The 27,845-nt window shown below is 44.5% G+C and overlaps 1 protein-coding gene across 1 annotated transcript in view; it reads right to left on the bottom strand.

The window, feature by feature from the left end:
* Positions 1-27,845, bottom strand: part of LOC122945455 (vitellogenin) — a 178,468-nt gene that overhangs the window by 44,153 nt on the left and 106,470 nt on the right. The window contains exons 13-16 of the mRNA XM_044304523.1: positions 12,330-12,488; positions 10,476-10,594; positions 8,037-8,321; positions 5,953-6,108 (exon numbers count right to left, since the gene is read on the bottom strand). Coding sequence (XP_044160458.1) covers positions 5,953-6,108; positions 8,037-8,321; positions 10,476-10,594; positions 12,330-12,488 — 719 coding nt within the window. The remainder of the gene's footprint in view (positions 1-5,952; positions 6,109-8,036; positions 8,322-10,475; positions 10,595-12,329; positions 12,489-27,845) is intronic.

Below are 27,845 nucleotides of genomic sequence, written 5' to 3'. Positions count from 1 at the left end.
AATAGCTCTGATATAGCAGGAACCACTAAATTATGAAATTGCTAAATTGGGAATTGTACTTCAACCCAGAACAAAAAATGTGCTTTGACGGACACTAAATATCTTGCCCAGCAACAACAGTACAGCGGTGGGTAACGAGAGATTTAGAGGGATTTAAATTTGAGGCCTAGTATTTAGGCGCTGGGTCACCGGTATGGATTTAGTGACAGAATTAGACTTGGAAATGCACAGAAGCGTGTGTGTGAAGTTATTCTGAATGACCCTATGTGCACCTTCAATATTATATACCCTTTTAGGGATAGATTTCAAATAGCTCTGATATAGCAGAAACCACTAAATTATGAAATTGCTAAATTGGGAATTGTACTTCAACCCAGAACAAAAAATGTGCTTTGACGGACACTAAATATCTTGCCCAGCAACAACAGTACAGCGGTGGGTAACGAGAGATTTAGAGGGATTTAAATTTGAGGCCTAGTATTTAGGCGCTGGGTGACAGGTATGGGTTTAGTGACAGAATTAGACTTGGAAATACACAGTAGCGGGTGTGTGTGAAGTTATTCTGAATGACCCAATGTGCACCTTCAATATTATATACCCTTTTTGGGATAGATTTCAAATAGCTCTGATATAGCAGGAACCACTAAATTATGAAATTGCTAAATTGGGAATTGTACTTCAACCCAGAACAAAAAATGTGCTTTGACGGACACTAAATATCTTGCCCAGCAACAACAGTACAGTGGTGGGTAACGAGAGATTTAGAGGGATTTAAATTTGAGGCCTAGTATTTAGGCGCTGGGTCACCGGTATGGATTTAGTGACAGAATTAGACTTGGAAATGCACAGAAGCGTGTGTGTGAAGTTATTCTGAATGACCCTATGTGCACCTTCAATATTATATACCCTTTTAGGGATAGATTTCAAATAGCTCTGATATAGCAGAAACCACTAAATTATGAAATTGCTAAATTGGGAATTGTACTTCAACCCAGAACAAAAAATGTGCTTTGACGGACACTAAATATCTTGCCCAGCAACAACAGTACAGCGGTGGGTAACGAGAGATTTAGAGGGATTTAAATTTGAGGCCTAGTATTTAGGCGCTGGGTGACAGGTATGGGTTTAGTGACAGAATTAGACTTGGAAATACACAGTAGCGGGTGTGTGTGAAGTTATTCTGAATGACCCAATGTGCACCTTCAATATTATATACCCTTTTTGGGATAGATTTCAAATAGCTCTGATATAGCAGGAACCACTAAATTATGAAATTGCTAAATTGGGAATTGTACTTCAACCCAGAACAAAAAATGTGCTTTGACGGACACTAAATATCTTGCCCAGCAACAACAGTACAGCGGTGGGTAACGAGAGATTTAGAGGGATTTAAATTTGAGGCCTAGTATTTAGGCGCTGGGTCACCGGTATGGATTTAGTGACAGAATTAGACTTGGAAATGCACAGAAGCGTGTGTGTGAAGTTATTCTGAATGACCCTATGTGCACCTTCAATATTATATACCCTTTTAGGGATAGATTTCAAATAGCTCTGATATAGCAGAAACCACTAAATTATGAAATTGCTAAATTGGGAATTGTACTTCAACCCAGAACAAAAAATGTGCTTTGACGGACACTAAATATCTTGCCCAGCAACAACAGTACAGCGGTGGGTAACGAGAGATTTAGAGGGATTTAAATTTGAGGCCTAGTATTTAGGCGCTGGGTGACAGGTATGGGTTTAGTGACAGAATTAGACTTGGAAATACACAGTAGCGGGTGTGTGTGAAGTTATTCTGAATGACCCAATGTGCACCTTCAATATTATATACCCTTTTTGGGATAGATTTCAAATAGCTCTGATATAGCAGGAACCACTAAATTATGAAATTGCTAAATTGGGAATTGTACTTCAACCCAGAACAAAAAATGTGCTTTGACGGACACTAAATATCTTGCCCAGCAACAACAGTACAGTGGTGGGTAACGAGAGATTTAGAGGGATTTAAATTTGAGGCCTAGTATTTAGGCGCTGGGTCACCGGTATGGATTTAGTGACAGAATTAGACTTGGAAATGCACAGAAGCGTGTGTGTGAAGTTATTCTGAATGACCCTATGTGCACCTTCAATATTATATACCCTTTTAGGGATAGATTTCAAATAGCTCTGATATAGCAGAAACCACTAAATTATGAAATTGCTAAATTGGGAATTGTACTTCAACCCAGAACAAAAAATGTGCTTTGACGGACACTAAATATCTTGCCCAGCAACAACAGTACAGTGGTGGGTAACGAGAGATTTAGAGGGATTTAAATTTGAGGCCTAGTATTTAGGCGCTGGGTCACCGGTATGGATTTAGTGACAGAATTAGACTTGGAAATGCACAGAAGCGTGTGTGTGAAGTTATTCTGAATGACCCTATGTGCACCTTCAATATTATATACCCTTTTAGGGATAGATTTCAAATAGCTCTGATATAGCAGAAACCACTAAATTATGAAATTGCTAAATTGGGAATTGTACTTCAACCCAGAACAAAAAATGTGCTTTGACGGACACTAAATATCTTGCCCAGCAACAACAGTACAGCGGTGGGTAACGAGAGATTTAGAGGGATTTAAATTTGAGGCCTAGTATTTAGGCGCTGGGTGACAGGTATGGGTTTAGTGACAGAATTAGACTTGGAAATACACAGTAGCGGGTGTGTGTGAAGTTATTCTGAATGACCCAATGTGCACCTTCAATATTATATACCCTTTTTGGGATAGATTTCAAATAGCTCTGATATAGCAGGAACCACTAAATTATGAAATTGCTAAATTGGGAATTGTATTTCAACCCAGAACAAGAAATGTGCTTGAACGGACACTAAATAACTCGCCCAGCTACAGCACTAGGGACAGATTTAGCTGGATATAAATTTGAGGCCTAGTATTTAGGCGCTGGGTGACCGGTATGGATTTAGTGACAGAATTAGACTGGGATATGGCCAAAAAATGAACAGACTATTGCTGGTTAAATGCACTTGGTGTGACAGCTTCACCCTGATGTAGGCTTTAGCCAAAAAACAACCACACCATTGAGGGTTAAATGCACTTGGTGACAGGCGCAGCTTGCCCCTGATTTTGTATATGGCCAAAAAAGGAACAGACTATTGCTGGTTAAATGCACTTGGTGTGACAGCTTCACCCTGATGTAGGCTTTAGCCAAAAAACAACCACACCATTGAGGGTTAAATGCACTTGGTGACAGGCGCAGCTTGCCCCTGATTTTGTATATGGCCAAAAAATGAACAGACTATTGCTGGTTAAATGCACTTGGTGTGACAGCTTCACCCTGATGTAGGCTTTAGCCAAAAAACAACCACACCATTGAGGGTTAAATGCACTTGGTGACAGGCGCAGCTTGCCCCTGATTTTGTATATGGCCAAAAAATGAACAGACTATTGCTGGTTAAATGCACTTGGTGTGACAGCTTCACCCTGATGTAGGCTTTAGCCAAAAAACAACCACACCATTGAGGGTTAAATGCACTTGGTCGCAGCTTGTGCTGGCGCACCACAAGACACAAAATGGCCGCCGATCACCCCAGAAAAATGAGACTGACAAACGGTCTGTGCAGCCTAAAAACAGTGAGCAATTGAGGATCAGCAGCTCAATGATCCACAGCTGCAGATCGATCAGTTAATCAAGTCCTTTGGAGGAGTTAATCTGCCTAATCTCGCCCTACTGTCGCAGCCGCAACCTCTCCCTACGCTAATCAGAGCAGAGTGACGGGCGGCGCTATGTGACTCCAGCTTAAATAGAGGCTGGGTCACATGGTGCTCTGGCCAATCACAGCCATGCCAATAGTAGGCATGGCTGTGATGGCCTCTTGGGGCAAGTAGTATGACGCTTGTTGATTGGCTGCTTTGCAGCCTTTCAAAAAGCGCCAAGAAAGCGTCACAAAAGCGCGAAGAAAGCGACGAACACCGAACCCGAACCCGGACTTTTACGAAAATGTCCGGGTTCGGGTCCGTGTCACGGACACCCCAAAATTCGGTACGAACCCGAACTATACAGTTCGAGTTCGCTCATCCCTATTCGTATCGTAATATTCTAAAAGAATAAATTAGAGCAATAGTAAGAATATACGCAAAGTTGAAATTGCGATGCGATTAATATAGCTCGAAGTAATCGCATGGCGATTTCGACTTAGCACTGCTATATTCCATATCATGGAATATAGCAGTGCTAACTTAGCACTGCTATATTGAATATAGCATTGCTAAGTTAGCACTGCTATATTCCAGGATATGGAATATAGCAGTGCTAAGTCGAAATCGCCATGCGATTACTTCGAGTTATATTAATCGCATCGCAATTTCAACTTTGCGTATATTCTTACTATTGCTCTAATTTCATCTTTTAGAATATTACGATACGAATATTCTAAAAGACGGGATAAGAGCAATATTACGAATATTCTAAAAGACGAAGTTAGAGCAATATTACGAAATTTCGTAAAATACACATATAGATTGTAATTTAGTTAATATGGAATATAGCAGTGCTAAGAAGCGGCAACGGGCACTGACTGGAGCAGCCAGGAAGCCAGGAATCCAAAGGACAGGTAAGAACAACTTAGGGAAGTGGGAAAGAAAAAAATATAACAATGAAAAAAAAAACGAATATTCGATTTCGCGAATATATAGAACGATATTCTAAATATTCGCGAAATCTTGAAATTGCGATATTCGCGAAAAATATTCGCAATTCGAATATTCGCGCTCAACACTATCAGACACTAGAATACATTTGTTGCAATTTAAGACTGTCTACAAATTAGACAGGACTGATAAATCTGGGCCAAATCTCTACTGCTGATTTTATGTGCACTCACGAAAGATAAGGAAATAAAGGGCAATCAAACAATTTTGGCAGCTCCAGCAAGAATTTGTACTAGACAGCTGTTCAAATTGTATTCATTAGAGAGCCATGTCTTAATCTATTCTGTTCATGCATAGGAACAGATTACCAAAACCACCAATTCTAGCATATGCCAGACACTACTGGCACCCAACAGATCCCATTCTCTATAATGGGATTCACTGCGTGTCCAGCATCTTGCCGAATAAAATGGTGCTATATGCCAGAATCTGTCAAAACCTCCGCCTCAGGTGTGAACCCAGCCTTACCTGAGTTTTTCTTCACTCTAAACAATATCATATTTTTCAGAATATTTTATTATGTAGTAAAAATCCAAGAACCCAAATTTTAATGTTTAGAGAATTGTTGATAACAATTAGTCAGATTGTCCCATAAATCTTTTACCATTACATATATATAATTTATGGTTTTTAATAGTTTTAATGCCATAGACTCAACTACTAAGATTCATTGCTGATCATATTAAAGGACCTATAGATATTCCAAAACTTTGTGACTTTGCCATTGGTTCACAGGTCATGTGACACATCCATAGGAAAGAACTAAGAAAATCTTTTATTCCTAAAATACATTTTAAAGATATTTTATTATATACTAGTGCACGTGTGCCGCCGGAGGTATGCTCCGGCTCCATTGACTATAAAGGGGGTGGGCCGGGGTTCCGGCGGCAGCACGGCAAACATGCCGAGAGGCGTCCGGAATAAAACTACGACATGTCGTAGTTTTAATCCACCCGCCTCTCGGCATGTTTATCATGCTGTAGTCAATGGGGTCGGAGCCGGCCTCCGGGGGGGCGCTCGTGCATTAGCATCAGCACGGATCCGGCAGGCTGTTCACCCGCCGGAACAGCCTGCCGGAGAAGGCTGCCGCTAGTGTGAAACTAGCCTTAGATTTGTATTGTTACAGTCAGAGTCAGTAGATCTCAAGTAGAATATAATAAAATATCTTTAAAATTTGAACAGCCTGCCGGAGAAGGCTGGCGCTAGTGTCAAAGTAGCCTTACGCTAATGATCATACCTTAAGGAGTTTTACTGCAAGTCCAGCCAGGCTCAAGGAGTGTTGCTTCACTGTATCTCTGACTCCCTCATAATCCAGGAAGATGAGCTCATTCCCAAAGATCTTCATGCTTAGCCCACATCTTAGCTCTTTTTTGTCACTCTTTCCTTGGGTAAACTTCCAGATACAAATGGAAAAGGCAATTAATAACATTTTAATAATGTAAACTTGTATCCTTCATTATAAATATACTAGCAGAAGGACCCGTCTTCGCATGGGTATATTTCATCTATTTAATTTAATGCTTGTGTGTGTCGTTAAAAGATATCGACAGTATCCCCCATAACAGTGACCTCTACAGCACCCGCCCCCTTAACAGTGACCTCCACAGTCCCCCACCCCTTAACACTGAACCCCCACAGTGTCCCGCCACTTTATAATGGGACCTCCACAGCAGCCCATCCCCTTAACTTAGACATTAACAGCAGCCCGCCCCTTTAACTGTGAGTTTCACAGCACCCCACTCCCTTGACAGTGACCTGCTCAGGGGCCCACCCCCTTAACAGTGATCTCCGCTGCCCTAACAGTGACCTCACAGTACCCTGCTGCCTTAACAGTGACCTCCACAGCACCCCGCTCCCTTAACAGTGACCTCCACAGTGTCCGCCCCTTTAACAGTGACCTCCATATTCAGGCAAATTTCCAGGACATGGTATAAAACAAAACCAACAAACATGTAATATATACTAGACAGTCTAAAGATACACCAGAATCGTTCAGCATCAGACACTAGGATGCATTTGTTGCAATTTAAGACTGTCTACAAATTAGACAGGACTGATAAATCTGGGCCAAATCTCTACTGCTGATTTTATGTGCACTCACTGTTAAAGTGCCCGCCCCTTTAACAGTGACCTCCACAGCGCCCTGCCCCTTTAATGCTAGGGCTACACGATGACGTGTTGCGCGACATTTTGTCTCAACAATTTTTATAATGATAGGCTATGGATTTTTCTGCGACTGTCACGTCGCAGCATGTAACATGTCGCAGTGCAACACCATAGACTATTATTATAAAAATTGCCACGCGACATTGGTGCGACATCAATGTCGTGCGACACATGTAGCAGTGTAGTTGCGCCCTATGTATCGTGTGACTTATTGTCTCTGACACATGGGACCCACACCTATCTCCATTACAGGACGCCTGAAGTAAACAAGGAGCAGCCATGCATGCGCAGCCACCCTCCATTCATCGCTATGAGTATTCCGAAAATAGTCGAGGGCTGGCTCAGCAATTTACAGCAGTCTCATAGTGGTGAATGGAAAGGTGGCATGCATGGAACGCTCTCCATTCACCACTATGGGACTTAGTGTGCTCCTGTAGCAGTGAATTAAGAGCACACTGTGCATAAGTGAGCATGAGTGTGGGACCTGCACCTACCTATATGCCATTAATGTCTGAGATGGACCAAACCCCTTTAATATTTAACCAAAGTACTGCAAGAGCTGTGTGACTATAGAACCCTATCTTGCATGATGTTATGATGGTTCCTCCATTGAACAAGTTCGAGAAGGGCCCAGAAGTCTTTCTTGAAAGTAATAATATAACATGTTTTATAGGCACCAGATTTGTGGAAATGGGGCATTGATCCAAGAATTATTCGGCTTTCAATATTTGAAGTCAGGAAATCATTTTTCCCAAGTATGGAGTAACTGGTGATCACCCCATAGGGGACTTCTGTCTTCCTCTGGTTGAACATGGTAAGATTTGTTAACCCTATCAACTATGTGACTATGCAGTTTGCTGCAGCCTTTCTGAAACCGTAATACCCGTTCAGCCACAAACGTCATGGCCTCTATGTTTCTATGTTCTTATTTTGTGTTCTTTGTATAATAGTTGGGATATAATGTATATAAAGTCACAATAAATTATATAGAAAATATTTTACACATGAGTCAACTTGCAGCTGCATTTAGCTTGAGCGATAACCCCTGGGACTATGACATGCGGTGCGCAATGGTGGGCTTTTGGCATCTGCCCTTTTTGACAGACAAGGGTGAAAGGTCTGTTTGGGTTGGACTAGGATGTAACACTTTATTACCTTCTGCTGCAGCTCATTTAGTTTGTTGTACTTTCCACTTGGACAGCTGTGCTTGGATTTCTTGACTTTTTGCTGATCAGACTTTTTTTCATTCAGTTCCCCAGGGTTGTACCTCTTAGATGTAGGCTTCTTATCAGTAGGTGATGTTACAGTCTCAATGGGTGGTTCAGAAGAAAACTTCTTGTCTTCCTCATCTTTTTCCACAAGAATTTCATTTAATGTTGAAGAGTGACGACCCAACATTGACTTGAGAAGGTCTTCTGCATTTTCTAAGCGAATTCCAAGCTAAAATAGAACATTAAAGTAGATATGGCCACCATCAATTTCCTATGCAAACTATGAACAAGGTTCAGTGTTAATAGTAGATAATAACAGATGAGGCTAAACTGTTAATGGATGATGTGATATATTGCAGATTTGCATGCATAATGTATATCAAAATAGATAAAGTTTGCAGGCTCACCATTTAAAGGGAACCTGTGATTGGGATTTTGTGTATAGAGCTGAGGACATGGGTTGCTAGATCGCCGCTAGCACATCCACAATACCCAGTCCCCATAGCTCTGTGTGCTTTTATTGTGTAAAAAAAACCGATTTGATATATATGCAAATTAACCTGAAATGAGTCATGTCCCTGAGATGAGTCCAGCGTGAAGGAGCGCAGCACCGCCCCGTATCCTCAGAATCTACTCCTTGCTCCCCGACGTCAGAAAGCCAAAGCGCCGTAATCTCGCGATGTGCGAGCTAGCGCATGCGCTGTTCCTTCCCTGAGGCTGATGCCAGCACAGGGAAGGAACACTATGAGGACACTTTGCATGCGCTAGCTCGCGCATCGCGAGATTACGGCGCTCTAGCTTTCTGACGTCTGGGAGCAAGGAGGAGATTCTGAGGATGCGGGGCGGTGCTGGGCTCCTTCACGCTGGAATCATCTGAGGGACATGACTCATCTCCGGTTAATTTGCATATATAACAAATTGTTTTTTTTACACAATAAAAGCACACAGAGCTATGGGGACTGGATATTGCGGATGTGCTAGCAGCCAGCTAGCAACCTATGTCCTCAGCTCTATACACAAAATCCCGGTGACAGGTTCCCTTTAATTTTCTGAGTTGACCTGTTATGGAAAGACTTGTCTAACAGGTGTTTAAATGGCTGTCTCACGCTCTAGTTCATAAAATGCTCATTTTAATATCAAAAAGGATCATACAGCCATCCTGACATGGGTTTCCAAAGTAAGTGCAACAGCCTCATCAGGTCTAAAAGATCTATTTAAAATGTAGCTGGTCTGTATTGTGAACTTGGTATGGTGACAGATCCTCTTTAAGTACATATAGCATAATTACATTTTTAAATTAATAGGTGATAATTCTGAATACAATAATACATATCAAGTAAATATGTTTTTGCTTGATTATTTTAAGTGTTAAAATAATTATCCATTACATTTCAGATTGCCCATCTTATTTTAATTTCACAACAGTCATTAAACAGAATAGCCTAGTTCAGTTCTAATTAGATAGGTCTTTAACTAAAGGCTAAAGGGGTTGTCCAAGTTATTTATTTATTTATTTTTAAAGGCTATGTACACCTTTGGAGGCAAATATTTTTTGGTGGTTGAATGTTACTCATTTTTGGCTAAAAATAATTTTTTAACTGACCTTTATTAAAAAATATTGAGCTGTTCTGTCACAAAAGGTTTACTGTTTTCCTAGCTGTGTAACTGGTACTTTCACTTTGTGCTGGTCATCTAATAAACCTTATCTCTAAACTCCTGAGAGGTCATAAACACTTTTAAACCACATTCTTATCAGTAAGGTAAGAACTGAGCTATAATGAGTGTTTAGGAGGTCAGAGAGAAGAGATAAGGAGTCTGTCTGCTCCTGGTCTGACAAAAGACAGACAATTCAAAGGATGGTTCTAGAGCATCTCAGCCCTGTACAGAAAAAAGGAAGTCATATTTTTAATAAAGACCAATTTAAAAATATATTTTTAGCTCAAAATGAGTACAATGCAATAATAAAACAATTGCCCTCGAAGGTGTACATAGCCTTTAAAGTGCAGGGAAGTTATTAGAATAAAAAAAACTTATACTCACCTTCCTGACCCCTCCACCACTGCAGCCATGACATCAGGTTTTTGGCTGCTGTGATAACTTGCCAGCATACCGCACATGACCGCTGCAGCCAATCACTGGCTTAAATACTACCCGAGACAGCCGAAGACAGTGTTTGGCTGCTGTGGTTACATGCTTTCTATGGGCATGTCACTGCTTCAGTCAAAAAAACAAAGGGGGTACTGGAAAGGAGGGGGTTTGGGATGGTGAGTATTAGGTTTTGTCTAATATCTGTCCTGTCTTTTACCAACAACAAAAATGGAATCATTGCACAATAGGCATTTTTAATTTAAACTGTACAAGAAGGATATATATTTTAACTCACCTCCATTATATTAACTGCCCGTCCCAATGTATGCATGGTAAAGTTGGCCATTGCAGAACGTGGAATGAAGGAGGATGGTGTAAAGATTAAAGAAGCCTCCAAATTAGCACCAACAGATTCTGGAAATATATGGAGAAAATATGATTTAAGAATAAAAGGTTTTCACATAGGAATGCCAAAACACAAGGAAAATAAAATTATTCTATTTTTGTTTAAAGTATATGGTGTGCTTTAACTGAATGGAAAAGTTGTGTATTGTTCCATGCTGTATCCACCTGAATTCCTACAGGAAATAAGTAGTCATATACATATCATGCTATTTCAAATAATGATTCCTCATGCAACTATATTTTGATAAGACAGCAGAACAGCGTAAAGATGTTTGTTGCACTCCCCTAGTAATTTTTTTTAGGTCATATAAGTCAATATTCAATGGAGGGAACTAATAGAGCCTCCAATGAGGAAATTAATAAACTTTATAGGGGTTGTCCAGGGTTTTTAAGTGATGGCCTATCCTCAGGATAGACAAAACTAGGTGATCATCAGGGGTTTGACACCCCACACTCCCGCCTATTTGCTAGTCTATCTAGGTTCGTCTACGGAAGTCAGCGCCGTAGCTGCACAACACGTTGACATTGTAGCAGTGAAGGGTTGCCACCACAGTGCTGATCCTATTGACTTCCATGTGAGCCGCACTGTAGTAGCAAACTCCTGCTGCTACAATGTTGCTGGTGCTGTTCAGCTTCAGCACCGACTTCCATCAACTGAGCTACAGAGACCAGCTTATCCTTATGGATGTGGGGTGTCAGACCCGTGCCGATCACCAAGTGATAGACAACTCCTCTAATGGCATAGTAGTCTATTTTTTAAAATATCAATACATATCTGCACGTTTGAGAAGCATTGTCTTATTATTATACCTCCTAACATTTAAGATTCAAATGATGGGAAATTTTAAGTCCCAACAGTTCACAGAAATGACACCTTCCAACTGCATAGAATCATCCCTTTCGTAGGGCAGTCCTATTTGTAGGGCAGTGATGAAAAAAAAAACAAGCAAGACTTTTGAGAGGTATGCCTTTAAAACAAGACCAGGGTGCTAACTGCTATACAGCCGGAGATAGCTTTAGAGTTGAACCCTGATCAGCTGTGAGGGCTGTATATGCAGCTCCCACTTCAACTTGCCCTATTTCTGGGTGGATCATGGCTTGCACCACAATCTCAATCTTTAAGGTTAGATTGTCAAAACAAGACCTATGACTATCTGATAAAAAAAAAAAACACAGTGCACATACAGCAATATCATTTGGTGACGCTTGGGAGGGGGTAAAAGCACACAACAGCCCAAAAGGCCTTGAAAACAACTTAGGGAACCACTGCAGCCTGCTGGTTACGCTGGAGTAGTGTATGGAAACATGATCAAAATGAAGATGCAAAAAGGGAATCTCGTACCGGTGCTGCTATCCCAATGAAGAAATCAGGACCTGACATCTCTTCCATATTTTTATTGACTGTGTATAAAACAACACGTTTCAGGACTGGACTAGTCCCTTCATCAGGTAGTACACACACGAAATGTAGTAAGGAAGGGATGAGTCCAGTCCTGAAACGAGTTGCTTAATATGCCGTCGATAAACTTAGGGAAGAGATGCCTTGAGTTCCTTATTGAGATAGCAGCACCCTTTTTGCATCTTCATTAAAATGAGACGTGTCTAACAACTGGAGATACAACCATCAGTACAAGGAGGTATGTCATACATCTTGAACTGCCACCCTGTGAGGATGTATGAGATACATCTTTGGCAGGTAAATGGTCGGATTGCTAGTACAATAAAAGAAATAATGGTTTTGTACCTGAATGAACTGTAGCATCTGAGTATGTTGAGTATTTCCATGATTCTCCCTCAAAGTCCTTGGATAGAATGTCATCAGGGAGGGTATCTGCAATAGCTTGTTTTAGTGGATCATCAGATTCTAGGAGTTGAGACAGGTGACTCCATACAAAGGACCCAACTGAAATGACAAACATAGGTAATAAGTGGTCTGGAACCTCAGCCATCTGGGGTTATCTGCAGTCAAACATGAATTTTCAGGTTCTGATTAGTGATGATCGAGCATGCTCGGCCGAACACCTGTTCGGCTTGAGCATCTTGATGCTCTGCACATGGCGGTACTCGGCTCAGGTGGACACGTGGCACAAACTTGGCGCTCTACGCCTTGGAGGTGCTGGCCTGCCCTGCCGCCAGCGTTTTGTCTCAGCGGGTATTTAGTGCTGCTGGCGGCATTATAACAGATAAGCGTATCTGCCTGTCAACTGAAAATGCTGACAGGTTGACTCTTATAAAAATGAACAAGGCCTGGATTGACCATGACTTCTTTTCCTCTTCCATCATATCAACACATGCTTATTCGTCACATATAATGCACTCGCATATAATCTTTTATAGGGTCAGCACAGCTGCAGGCCCTAGCATATATTTTTTAGAGGGTCAGCTCACCAGCAGGCCCTCACATATAATGTTTTACAGGGTCAGCTCACCAGCAGGCCATTGCATATAATTTTTTACAGGGTCAGCTCACCAGCAGGCCTTCACCTACAATCTTTTACAGGGTCAGCTCACCTGCAGGCCTGCGCCTAAAATCTTTTACAGGGTCAGATCACCTGCAGGCCATCACCTAATTATACCTAATAGGTAATTTGCACGCATGCTGCCATGCTTGGATGTGGTAGCCGTAGCCCTTTCTCAGGCTCCCTCTCCGGAATCGAACCCCGATTCCCCATTACCCGTAGTCACCATGGTTTGCATTGACAATAACATCGAAAGTCGATAGACTAGACATTCGAATGGATTATCGCCGTCGCGGGGACGTGAGATTGGCCCCAGGTTATCTAGAGTCACCAATCATAATTTTTCAAGGCTATGTATGATGCCCTCCTTTATGTGTAACAAAGGGTGTATTGTAGTGCCGGTTCCTTGTAATTTTTGGCAGCCCTTTCACTTAGTGCATAGGCTTTATGAGTGTAGGAGTCCCACTACATGAACAATTGTACCACAATGTGAATATCGGAGTCCCTCTTCCTTGTAATTTTTTGCAGCACTTTCTATACAAGTAAATATACAGGAAATAATGTTTCCTAACAATTTTTCATCTAAAATCGATTTTATCTTCGGTTTTATGCATATTATTGTCAGTCTGTAAAAGTGGTGCACTACTCGGACAACATCGTTCCCAGCAGTGACCTGGGAGTCCAAGATGCATCCAGACATCCTCCCCATGCTGTTCCCGAACCATTTCAGTGGTGTTTCCATCAATTTCTGACCTTTTCCTATGAACCAGACACCCTCCCCTCTTCAGAGCAGGGGGTGCCTGGTTTAATGCTCGGGTTCTCCCATTGACTTCCATTATACTCAGGTTCTCGGTAGAGCACCCGAGCTTTCCGATGTGTTCGGCCCAAGCCCACCGAGCACCCGAACACTATGGTGCTCGATCAACACTAGTTCGGAGAGGAGTACGGCTTTAAACTTCAGGCCTGTCCTCACGCTAACTACTTTAATAAAACTCAATTAAGAAGTAATAATAGAAGCTGTTTTCAGAATGATCAGAAAATGCAAATCTTAATAGGACACTCTCTTACGGACATAAATTTTCAAGCCATTTCATTTCCATCTTAAAAGTATGTCTTGTGTGAATAAATCAATTCACTAATGAAGTCGTTTAATGTCCTCTCCTGTTTCTGGAGGCCAAGGGAGACATGACAGGCTGCCAAGGCTTCTCTTTAGAATGCAGGAGTTTGTGTCCTTTTATTCCTCAGAAAGGTAATTTGTTTTAGGAATTGATAACCAGATTTGTTCGCCGTACATCAAGAAAAGGACATCATTTACCAGGCAGTTTTTATTTTTCAGCAGAAGTTTATGAAATAAAAACTGAACTCTAATTGTCTGCTGCAGTCAGGAGGCAGCTGACAGTTTTGATAAAGGAAGCTCACTGGGAAAGATTTACTAAATGCAGGTGAATTCTGGCTCCATAAAAAAAAAAAAATGCTGTACATGCCTTGCGGCAGATTTATTATGTGTTTTACATACTTTTTTTGTGCCTTGAAAAAGTGAGTGTGATTTAGAGGGAAAGGGGTGTAGCTAAGAGGAAGGGCATGGCCTAAACTTTAGTACATGGCACCAACATTTTGTTGCAGTGACCCATTGTGCACAAATGGATTGTATGGACAGTCTGCACTGGGCTGTAACCTCCAGGGTCAGCTTTAGGTAGCAGAGGTGGTGGTCCCCAGCAGGAGACCCTCACTCAATTAGCCCAACATGCATATGGAAAGCAGATGATCAATGCAGATAACTTCTTTACATCAGAAAATTATACATTTAAAACTGGTGGGAATATTTCCTGTCTTCCCCATCCCCCTTACAGATAAAGGGTCACTGAGAAAAAAATAAAAAATAAAAAAAATAAGTAATTTTCCTATAAACTACAGGTTAAAATTTGTCCTGCCTGACATACTATATCATTGTGTTACTTCATGCTAATGAGCATAGAATTAGAATTTTGTGAGTTTTATTTTTTATTTTCCGTGTTACTATCTATATTTCATTAAAAAAAATGTATACAATCCTGCAATTTTTTCCTGGGCACTAGGTCTAATAATAGGTCATGATTTCGTGTTCTCTACAGGTAACTTTGCAGTAACTGTTCTCATTATCACCACATGCAAAATTACAATGACAAGTAACACCTTCTTTATAGATAACACAGGATCCACCATGCACAATAGGTGATATTACAGCTTATCAGCTCCCACTCGACCTCTGCACAGGTCACAGAGCATGTCTAGGTAAATCTCCTATAGAGGTCAATGGAGTCCATTGTCTATGACCCATGTAGCTGCTCTCAAAAGACAGGAAGTCTTAGCATATTTTAGGTGAAAATTGCAGGATTATATACATTTTTTAAATATAGTGAGTGACCTGGAAAAAAACTCACCAAAATTCCCCAATTTTTTTAAAAATAAAAACATGATTTAAATAATAAGACATTTTCTGACGACACATTCCCTTTACAGGAGTTTTTCAGATAAAAGGCGTTTTCCAGATAAAGGAGTTTCCACACAAATAAAGCTTAAAGAGGACATGTCACCGCTCCTGACATGCTTACTTAAATAGCTTCATGTATTCCCCATGTAATAACAATTCTGAGGAATCTATTCTTATGTCTGTATGTTGTACCATTCCTTTATTATTTCTACTAGAAGTTATGAATTAATTGCTAGCAGTCTGCAGTAAGGGTACAGAGGGGAGGTAACCAGCTAGGGGGGTGTACCTGCACAGATTCACTCTATTCAATAGGTGTTGCCATTTTCGGACTGGGCAGGTACACCCCCCCCCCCCCCCAACTGGTTACCACCCCTTTGTACCCTTACTGCAGACTGCTAGCAATTCATCATAACTTCTAGCAGGAATAATAAAGGAATGGTACAACATAGAGCCATAAGAATAGATGTTCCAAAATTGTTATTACATAGGGAATGCATGAATTTATTAAAACAGGCGTGTCAGGAGCAGTGAAAGGTCCTCTTTAAATGGTTAATCTGATGAATCATTTTCATACCATTTTCATACCAAAAGTCCTCACAGCTTACCAAACACAGCACTGTACACTTTATAGCAGCTGTGCTTGGTATTGCAGCTCAGATGTAGGTTTGCCACTGGCTTCACCCCATAAGGCCGGACATCACAGGCCATGTCCTCAGACTGCTAAACTCAGCTAAGCCATGTCCCCAGACCACAAAACTCAGCTAAGCCACGTCCCCAGACCACTAAACTCCGCTAAGCCACGCCCCCATTGCAGACAAAAAGAAAACAAAAAGGAACTGAAAGATGGGAAGGTGAGCTGGGGGCAGCCTTGGGTGCTTCTTTCACCCTCAGTCAGCCACAGAGAGCCATGTCCGTGGGCTCTACTGACTGACTGGGGGTTAGAGAAGCCTTAGTCAGTCAGTTTGTAGCTGCAGCTCACACTCAGATAGCACAATGCTGCTGTCTGAGCGTGAGCTACTGAATAAGGAGGACATCCCTGCATCTGTGCAGGCCCTGCACTGGACGGAGAACCGGGAGCCAAAACACTGTCTGGCCTAAAACCGGACGTCTGGCCACCCTACTCAGACCTCTGCATTAGAATGGGACTTAGCTGCACTTGGGCCACGTGATGGATGTACAGTGATGTCATATGACCTAGAAAGAGGCCTAAGTGCTCATGAAACGCTGAGGTCCCTTCAAACAACTGATCAGTTGGGTGCTGGGAATCAGACCCCTGCCAATCTGATATTGATGTGTAACATCCCAGAGTTATGTTACTAAACTCTGTTTCCCCGCTACAACATGTCAGGTGTATATGTATTGTCATCTTGTGTAATCTAACATTGCATTTTCCTGTATCTACATTTTCTAGGCCTTTTTTATGTATTTTGCTGCAATTTCCATGTGCAACAGCAGGTGGCAGCAATATGTTCAGCAGACCATAGCTAGTTTAGTATACCTAGACTGGAATAGTTCATTCCAATCTAGTCTCCCCTGTGTGAGCAGAAGTGGGCTGTTCCCATGTCCTGTCTCATGAGGAGGAGAAGGAAGTTCTAGTTAGTGTACCAGACACCCCTGCCCCCTGTGTTGGTAGGAGCTCCCAGTTACAGGGCTCCCCACCTAGGATCCAGCCTCGGCTGAGGCCAAGGATCACTCTTCCCAGCCTGAGTCATCTACCTCAGCTGGTGACAAGCAAGCAACACCTCCAGAACTACAGATCTCCAGGAAGACATCATTCCCTGCGAGCAGTCCTGTGAGTACTTATCCAGATTCCAGGAGAAGCCAAATTCCTCCTCAGCTAGTCAGGCCCATACCAAGCAGAAGACAGACAGAGCAGAAGATAGATACCTGCCAGATTCTCTAGGCATATGACAAGAAGCAGAATATATATAGATTCCTGCCCATATTGCCAATTCCTGCTGGGACCCAAGACTAAAGCTGTAACTCGTATGGATTTCTGTTGCCATTCGGTAAAGACAAGTTGGATTATATCTCCTGTCTGGATCTCAATCATTCCTCAATTACTCCTACTGACAACACTCAATTTATTGCAAGTGAGCCAGGATCCAGGAGTCCAGCCGTACCAAGGTAGGAGACACCGTTGACACTACCATATCTGCTATACAGAGACACTATCCCCCTCTGGCATTCCTATACCTGTGCAAGCTGCAATTGGCGTCACAAACTACTACACATATATCCTGACCCACTGCATAGCTGACCCACTGTACCAGTGTCCTGCTCATTGCAGATGTCCTATCCACCAATATCAAATTCCTGGATAACCCCTTTAAAGGGAACCTGTCACCGGGATTTTGTGCATAGAGCTGAGGACATGGGTTGCTAGATGGCCGCTAGCACATCTGCAATACCCAGTCCCCATAGCTCTGTGTGCTTTTATTGTGTAAAAAAAAAACCAGATGAGTCCTGTCCCTGACAGGGCTCATCTCAGGTTAATTTGCATATGTATCAAATCATTTTTTTAACACAATAAAAGCACACAGAGCTATGGGGACTGGGTATTGCGGATGTGCTAGCGGCCATCTAACAACCCATGTCCTCAGCTCTATGCACAAAATCCCGGTGACAGGTTCCCTTTAAGCTGTATTGACAACAAATGGCTGAAAAGGGATAAATAAAAATGTGGTCAAGCCTCAGGCCAGACGCAAGTAGAGAGCAGAGATGAGGCCCAGGAGTGCCCTAGACTAAATGTGGGCTGGAAGAAGCTGCAGATTTCTGTGGGTAGCTAGTAGAGTTGAGCGAACACCTGGATGTTCGGGTTCGAGAAGTTCGGCCGAACATCCCGGAAATGTTCGGGTTCGGGATCCGAACCCGATCCGAACTTCGTCCCGAACCCGAACCCCATTGAAGTCAATGGGGACCCGAACTTTTCGGCACTAAAAAGGCTGTAAAACAGCCCAGGAAAGAGCTAGAGGGCTGCAAAAGGCAGCAACATGTAGGTAAATCCCCTGCAAACAAATGTGGATAGGGAAATGAATTAAAATAAAAATTAAATAAATAAAAATTAACCAAAATCAATTGGAGAGAGGTTCCATAGCAGAGAATCTGGCTTCCCGTCACCCACCACTGGAACAGTCCATTCTCAGATATTTAGGCCCCGGCACCCAGGCAGAGGAGAGAGGTCCCGTAACAGAGAATCTGTCTTCATGTCAGCAGAGAATTAGTCTGCATGTCATAGCAGAGAATGAGGCTTCACGTCAGCCACCACTGCAACAGTCCATTGGCATATATTTAGGCCCAGCACACACACAGGCAGAGGAGAGAGGTCCCGTAACAGAGAATCTGGCTTCATGTCAGCAGAGAATTAGTCTGCATGTCATAGCAGAGAATGAGGCTTCACGTCACCCACCACTGCAACAGTCCATTGGCATATATTTAGGCCCAGCACACACACAGGCAGAGGAGAGAGGTCCCGTAACAGAGAATCTGGCTTCATGTCAGCAGAGAATCAGTCTGCATGTCATAGCAGAGAATGAGGCTTCACGTCAGCCACCACTGCAACAGTCCATTGGCATATATTTAGGCCCAGCACACACACAGGCAGAGGAGAGAGGTCCCGTAACAGAGAATCTGGCTTCATGTCAGCAGAGAATCAGTCTGCATGTCATAGCAGAGAATGAGGCTTCACGTCAGCCACCACTGCAACAGTCCATTGGCATATATTTAGGCCCAGCACCCAGGCAGAGGAGGGAGGTCCCGTAACAGAGAATCTGTCTTCATGTCAGCAGAGAATTAGTCTGCATGTCATAGCAGAGAATGAGGCTTCACGTCAGCCACCACTGCAACAGTCCATTGGCATATATTTAGGCCCAGCACACACACAGGCAGAGGAGAGAGGTCCCGTAACAGAGAATCTGGCTTCATGTCAGCAGAGAATCAGTCTGCATGTCATAGCAGAGAATGAGGCTTCACGTCACCCACCACTGCAACAGTCCATTGGCATATATTTAGGCCTAGCACACAGGCAGAGCAGAGAGGTCCCGTAACAGACAATCTGGCTTCATGTCAGCAGAGAATCAGTCTGCATGTCATAGCAGAGAATCAGGCTTCACGTCACCCACCACTGCAACAGTCCATTGGCATATATTTAGGCCTAGCACACAGGCAGAGCAGAGAGGTCCCGTAACAGACAATCTGGCTTCATGACAGCAGAGAATTAGTCTGCATGTCATAGCAGAGAATGAGGCTTCACGTCAGCCACCACTGCAACAGTCCATTGGCATATATTTAGGCCCAGCACCCAGGCAGAGGAGAGAGGTCCCGTAACAGACAATCTGGCTTCATGTCAGCAGAGAATTAGTCTGCATGTCATAGCAGAGAATCAGGCTTCACGTCAGCCACCACTGCAACAGTCCATTGTCATAAATTTAGGCCCAGCACCCAGGCAGAGGAGAGAGGTCCCGTAACAGACAATCTGGCTTCATGTCAGCAGAGAATTAGTCTGCATGTCATAGCAGAGAATGAGGCTTCACGTCAGCCACCACTGCAACAGTCCATTGGCATATATTTAGGCCTAGCACACAGGCAGAGCAGAGAGGTCCCGTAACAGACAATCTGGCTTCATGACAGCAGAGAATCAGTCTGCATGTCATAGCAGAGAATCAGGCTTCACGTCAGCCACCACTGCAACAGTCCATTGTCATAAATTTAGGCCCAGCACCCAGGCAGAGGAGAGAGGTCCCGTAACAGAGAATCTGGCTTCATGTCAGCAGAGAATCAGTCTTCATATCATAGCAGAGAATCAGGCTTCACGTCACCCACCACTGTAAGAGTCAATTTTCATAAATTTAGGCCCAGAACCCAGGCAGAGGAGAAAGGTCCCGTAACAGACAATCTGGCTTCATGTCAGCAGAGAATCAGTCTTCATATCATAGCCTAGAATCAGGCTTCACGTCACCCACCACTGTAAGAGTCAATTTTCATAAATTTAGGCCCAGAACCCAGGCAGAGGAGAAAGGTCCCGTAACAGACAATCTGGCTTCATGTCAGCAGAGAATCAGTCTTCATATCATAGCAGAGAATCAGGCTTCACGTCACCCACCACTGCAACAGTCAATTGTCATAAATTTAGGCCCAGCACCCAGGCAGAGGAGAGAGCTCCCGTAACAGAGGATCTGGCTTCATGTCAGCAGAGAATCAGTCTGCATGTCATAGCAGAGAATGAGGCTTCACGTCACCCACCACTGCAACAGTCCATTGGCATATATTTAGGCCTAGCACACAGGCAGAGCAGAGAGGTCCCGTAACAGACAATCTGGCTTCATGTCAGCAGAGAATCAGTCTGCATGTCATAGCAGAGAATGAGGCTTCACGTCACCCACCACTGCAACAGTCCATTGGCATATATTTAGGCCTAGCACACAGGCAGAGCAGAGAGGTCCCGTAACAGACAATCTGGCTTCATGACAGCAGAGAATCAGTCTGCATGTCATAGCAGAGAATGAGGCTTCACGTCACCCACCACTGCAACAGTCCATTGGCATATATTTAGGCCTAGCACACAGGCAGAGCAGAGAGGTCCCGTAACAGACAATCTGGCTTCATGTCAGCAGAGAATCAGTCTGCATGTCATAGCAGAGAATGAGGCTTCACGTCACCCACCACTGCAACAGTCCATTGGCATATATTTAGGCCTAGCACACAGGCAGAGCAGAGAGGTCCCGTAACAGACAATCTGGCTTCATGACAGCAGAGAATCAGTCTGCATGTCATAGCAGAGAATGAGGCTTCACGTCACCCACCACTGCAACAGTCCATTGGCATATATTTAGGCCTAGCACACAGGCAGAGCAGAGAGGTCCCGTAACAGACAATCTGGCTTCATGTCAGCAGAGAATCAGTCTGCATGTCATAGCAGAGAATGAGGCTTCACGTCACCCACCACTGCAACAGTCCATTGGCATATATTTAGGCCTAGCACACAGGCAGAGCAGAGAGGTCCCGTAACAGACAATCTGGCTTCATGACAGCAGAGAATCAGTCTGCATGTCATAGCAGAGAATGAGGCTTCACGTCACCCACCACTGCAACAGTCCATTGGCATATATTTAGGCCTAGCACACAGGCAGAGCAGAGAGGTCCCGTAACAGACAATCTGGCTTCATGTCAGCAGAGAATCAGTCTGCATGTCATAGCAGAGAATGAGGCTTCACGTCACCCACCACTGCAACAGTCCATTGGCATATATTTAGGCCTAGCACACAGGCAGAGCAGAGAGGTCCCGTAACAGACAATCTGGCTTCATGACAGCAGAGAATCAGTCTGCATGTCATAGCAGAGAATGAGGCTTCACGTCACCCACCACTGCAACAGTCCATTGGCATATATTTAGGCCTAGCACACAGGCAGAGCAGAGAGGTCCCGTAACAGACAATCTGGCTTCATGACAGCAGAGAATCAGTCTGCATGTCATAGCAGAGAATGAGGCTTCACGTCACCCACCACTGCAACAGTCCATTGGCATATATTTAGGCCTAGCACACAGGCAGAGCAGAGAGGTCCCGTAACAGACAATCTGGCTTCATGTCAGCAGAGAATCAGTCTGCATGTCATAGCAGAGAATGAGGCTTCACGTCACCCACCACTGCAACAGTCCATTGGCATATATTTAGGCCTAGCACACAGGCAGAGCAGAGAGGTCCCGTAACAGACGATCTGGCTTCATGTCAGCAGAGAATCAGTCTGCATGTCATAGCAGAGAATCAGGCTTCACGTCAGCCACCACTGCAACAGTCCATGGTCATAAATTTAGGCCCAGCACCCAGGCAGAGGAGAGAGGTCCCGTAACAGACAATCTGGCTTCATGTCAGCAGAGAATTAGTCTGCATGTCATAGCAGAGAATCAGGCTTCATGTCAGCCACCACTGCAACAGTCCATTGGCATATATTTAGGCCTAGCACACAGGCAGAGGAGAGGTTCATTCAACTTTGGGTAGCATCGCAATATAATGGTAAAATGAAAATAAAAATAGGATTGAATGAGGAAGTGCCCTGGAGTCCAATAATATATGGTTATGGGGAGGTAGTTAATGTCTAATCTGGACAAGGGACGGACAGGTCCTGTGGGATCCATGCCTGGTTCATTTTTATGAACGTCAGCTTGTCCACATTGGCTGTAGACAGGCGGCTGCGTTTGTCTGTAATGACGCCCCCTGCCGTGCTGAATACACGTTCAGACAAAACGCTGGCTGCCGGGCAGGCCAGCACCTCCAAGGCATAAAAGGCTAGCTCTGGCCACGTGGACAATTTAGAGACCCAGAAGTTGAATGGGGCCGAACCATCAGTCAGTACGTGGAGGGGTGTGCACACGTACTGTTCCACCATGTTAGTGAAATGTTGCCTCCTGCTAACACGTTGCGTATCAGGTGGTGGTGCAGTTAGCTGTGGCGTGTTGACAAAAGTTTTCCACATCTCTGCCATGCTAACCCTGCCCTCAGAGGAGCTGGCCGTGACACAGCTGCCTTGGCGACCTCTTGCTCCTCCTCTGCCTTGGCCTTGGGCTTCCACTTGTTCCCCTGTGACATTTGGGAATGCTCTCAGTAGCGCGTCTACCAACGTGCGCTTGTACTCGCGCATCTTCCTATCACGCTCCAGTGCAGGAAGTAAGGTGGGCACATTGTCTTTGTAGCGTGGATCCAGCAGGGTGGCAACCCAGTAGTCCGCACAGGTTAAAATGTGGGCAACTCTGCTGTCGTTGCGCAGGCACTGCAGCATGTAGTCGCTCATGTGTGCCAGGCTGCCCAGGGGTAAGGACAAGCTGTCCTCTGTGGGAGGCGTATCGTCATCGTCCTGCCTTTCCCCCCAGCCACGCACCAGTGATGGACCCGAGCTGCGTTGGGTGCCACCCCGCTGTGACCATGCTTCATCCTCATCCTCCTCCACCTCCTCCTCATCCTCGTCCTCCTCGTCCTCCAGTAGTGGGCCCTGGCTGGCCACATTTGTACCTGGCCTCTGCTGTTGCAAAAAACCTCCCTCTGAGTCACTTCGAAGAGACTGGCCTGAAAGTGCTAAAAATGACCCCTCTTCCTCATCCTCCTCCTCCTCCTCCTGGGCCACCTCCTGTTCCATCATCGCCCTAAGTGTTTTCTCAAGGAGACATAGAAGTGGTATTGTAACGCTGATAACGGTGTCATCGCCACTGGCCATGTTGGTGGAGTACTCGAAACAGCGCAACAGGGCACACAGGTCTCGCATGGAGGCCCAGTCATTGGTGGTGAAGTGGTGCTGTTCTGTAGTGCGACTGACCCGTGCGTGCTGCAGCTGAAACTCCACTATGGCCTGCTGCTGCTCGCACAGTCTGTCCAGCATGTGCAAGGTGGAGTTCCACCTGGTGGGCACGTCGCATATGAGGCGGTGAGCGGGAAGGCCGAAGTTACGCTGTAGCGCAGACAGGCGAGCAGCGGCAGGATGTGAACGCCGGAAGCGCGAACAGACGGCCCGCACTTTATGCAGCAGCTCTGACATGTCGGGGTAGTTGTGAATGAACTTCTGCACCACCAAATTCAGCACATGCGCCAAGCAAGGGATGTGCGTCAAATTGGCTAGTCCCAGAGCTGCAACGAGATTTCGCCCATTATCACACACCACCAGGCCGGGCTTGAGGCTCACCGGCAGCAACCACTCGTCGGTCTGTTGTTCAATACCCCGCCACAACTCCTGTGCGGTGTGGGGCCTGTCCCCCAAACATATGAGTTTCAGAATGGCCTGCTGACGTTTACCCCGGGCTGTGCTGAAGTTGGTGGTGAAGGTGTGTGGCTGACTGGATGAGCAGGTGGAAGAAGAGGAGGAGGAAGCCGAGAAGGAGGAGGTGGCAACAGGAGGCAAAGAATGTTGCCCTGCGATCCTTGGCGGCGGCAGGACGTGCGCCAAACAGCTCTCCGCCTGGGGCCCAGCTGCCACTACATTTACCCAGTGTGCAGTTAGGGAGATATAGCGTCCCTGGCCGTGCTTACTGGTCCACGTATCTGTGGTTAGGTGGACCTTGCTACAGATGGCGTTGCGCAGTGCACACTTGATTTTATCGGATACTTGGTTGTGCAGGGAAGGCACGGCTCTCTTGGAGAAGTAGTGCCGGCTGGGAACAACATACTGTGGGACAGCAAGCGACATGAGCTGTTTGAAGCTGTCTGTGTCCACCAGCCTAAATGACAGCATTTCATAGGCCAGTAGTTTAGAAATGCTGGCATTCAGGGCCAGGGATCGAGGGTGGCTAGGTGGGAATTTACGCTTTCTATCAAATGTTTGTGAGATGGAGAGCTGAACGCTGGCGTGTGACATGGTTGAGACGCTTGGTGACGGAGGTGGTGGTGGTGGTGTTGGTGGTACATCCCCTGTTTGCTGGGCGGCAGGTGCCAACGTTCCTCCAGAGGCGGAGGAAGAGGCCGAGGCGGCAGCAGCAGAATAGGCCGAGGCGGCAGCAGCAGAAGAGGTAGCAGGGGGAGCCTGAGTGACTTCCTTGGTTTTAAGGTGTTTACTCCACTGCAGTTCATGCTTTGCATGCAGGTGCCTGGTCATGCAGGTTGTGCTCAGGTTCAGAACGTTAATGCCTCGCTTCAGGCTCTGATGGCACAGCGTGCAAACCACTCGGGTCTTGTCGTCAGCACATTGTTTGAAGAAGTGCCATGCCAGGGAACTCCTTGAAGCTGCCTTTGGGGTGCTCGGTCCCAGATGGCGGCGGTCAGTAGCAGGCGGAGTCTCTTGGCGGCGGGTGTTCTGCTTTTGCCCACTGCTCCCTCTTTTGCTACGCTGTTGGCTCGGTCTCACCACTGCCTCTTCCTCCGAACTGTGAAAGTCAGTGGCACGACCTTCATTCCATGTGGGGTCTAGGACCTCATCGTCCCCTGCATCGTCTTCCACCCAGTCTTGATCCCTGACCTCCTGTTCAGTCTGCACACTGCAGAAAGACGCAGCAGTTGGCACCTGTGTTTCGTCATCATCAGAGACATGCTGAGGTGGTATTCCCATGTCCTCATCATCAGGAAACATAAGTGGTTGTGCGTCAGTGCATTCTATGTCTTTCACCGCTGGGGAAGGGCTAGGTGGATGCCCTTGGGAAACCCTGCCAGCGGAGTCTTCAAACAGCATAAGAGACTGCTGCATAACTTGAGGCTGAGACAGTTTCCCTGGTATGCATGGGGGTGATGTGACAGACTGATGGGGTTGGTTTTCAGGCGCCATCTGTGCGCTTTCTGCAGAAGACTGGGTGGGAGATAATGTGAACGTGCTGGATCCACTGTCGGCCACCCAATTGACTAATGCCTGTACCTGCTCAGGCCTTACCATCCTTAGAACGGCATTGGGCCCCACCATATATCGCTGTAAATTCTGGCGGCTACTGGGACCTGAGGTAGTTGGTACACTAGGACGTGTGGATGTGGCAGAACGGCCACGTCCTCTCCCAGCACCAGAGGGTCCACTAACACCACCACGACCATGTCCACGTCCGCGTCCCTTACTAGATGTTTTTCTCATTGTTATGGTTCACCACAACAACAAATATATTATTTGGCCCAATGTATTGTATTCAAAATCAGCGGGATATAAATTTGAGGCCTAGTATTTAGGCGCTGGGTGACCGGTATGGATTTAGTGACAGAATTAGACTTGGAAATGCACAGAAGCGTGTGTGTGAAGTTATTCTGAATGACCCTATGTGCACCTTCAATATTATATACCCTTTTAGGGATAGATTTCAAATAGCTCTGATATAGCAGAAACCACTAAATTATGAAATTGCTAAATTGGGAATTGTACTTCAACCCAGAACAAAAAATGTGCTTTGACGGACACTAAATATCTTGCCCAGCAACAACAGTACAGCGGTGGGTAACGAGAGATTTAGAGGGAATTAAATTTGAGGCCTAGTATTTAGGCGCTGGGTCACCGGTATGGATTTAGTGACAGAATTAGACTTGGAAATGCACAGAAGCGTGTGTGTGAAGTTATTCTGAATGACCCTATGTGCACCTTCAATATTATATACCCTTTTAGGGATAGATTTCAAATAGCTCTGATATAGCAGAAACCACTAAATTATGAAATTGCTAAATTGGGAATTGTACTTCAACCCAGAACAAAAAATGTGCTTTGACGGACACTAAATATCTTGCCCAGCAACAACAGTACAGCGGTGGGTAACGAGAGATTTAGAGGGATTTAAATTTGAGGCCTAGTATTTAGGCGCTGGGTCACCGGTATGGATTTAGTGACAGAATTAGACTTGGAAATGCACAGAAGCGTGTGTGTGAAGTTATTCTGAATGACCCTATGTGCACCTTCAATATTATATACCCTTTTAGGGATAGATTTCAAATAGCTCTGATATAGCAGAAACCACTAAATTATGAAATTGCTAAATTGGGAATTGTACTTCAACCCAGAACAAAAAATGTGCTTTGACGGACACTAAATATCTTGCCCAGCAACAACAGTACAGTGGTGGGTAACGAGAGATTTAGAGGGATTTAAATTTGAGGCCTAGTATTTAGGCGCTGGGTCACCGGTATGGATTTAGTGACAGAATTAGACTTGGAAATGCACAGAAGCGTGTGTGTGAAGTTATTCTGAATGACCCTATGTGCACCTTCAATATTATATACCCTTTTAGGGATAGATTTCAAATAGCTCTGATATAGCAGAAACCACTAAATTATGAAATTGCTAAATTGGGAATTGTACTTCAACCCAGAACAAAAAATGTGCTTTGACGGACACTAAATATCTTGCCCAGCAACAACAGTACACCGGTGGGTAACGAGAGATTTAGAGGGAATTAAATTTGAGGCCTAGTATTTAGGCGCTGGGTCACCGGTATGGATTTAGTGACAGAATTAGACTTGGAAATACACAGTAGCGGGTGTGTGTGAAGTTATTCTGAATGACCCTATGTGCACCTTCAATATTATATACCCTTTTAGGGATAGATTTCAAATAGCTCTGATATAGCAGAAACCACTAAATTATGAAATTGCTAAATTGGGAATTGTACTTCAACCCAGAACAAAAAATGTGCTTTGACGGACACTAAATATCTTGCCCAGCAACAACAGTACAGCGGTGGGTAACGAGAGATTTAGAGGGAATTAAATTTGAGGCCTAGTATTTAGGCGCTGGGTCACCGGTATGGATTTAGTGACAGAATTAGACTTGGAAATACACAGTAGCGGGTGTGTGTGAAGTTATTCTGAATGACCCTATGTGCACCTTCAATATTATATACCCTTTTTGGGATAGATTTCAAATAGCTCTGATATAGCAGGAACCACTAAATTAT

Source organism: Bufo gargarizans, chromosome 8 (genome assembly GCF_014858855.1).
Source record: "Bufo gargarizans isolate SCDJY-AF-19 chromosome 8, ASM1485885v1, whole genome shotgun sequence".
Classification (NCBI taxonomy): Eukaryota; Metazoa; Chordata; class Amphibia; order Anura; family Bufonidae; genus Bufo; species Bufo gargarizans.
Note: the sequence above shows the minus strand (reverse complement) of the source record. Positions and strands in the feature narration are given on the sequence as shown.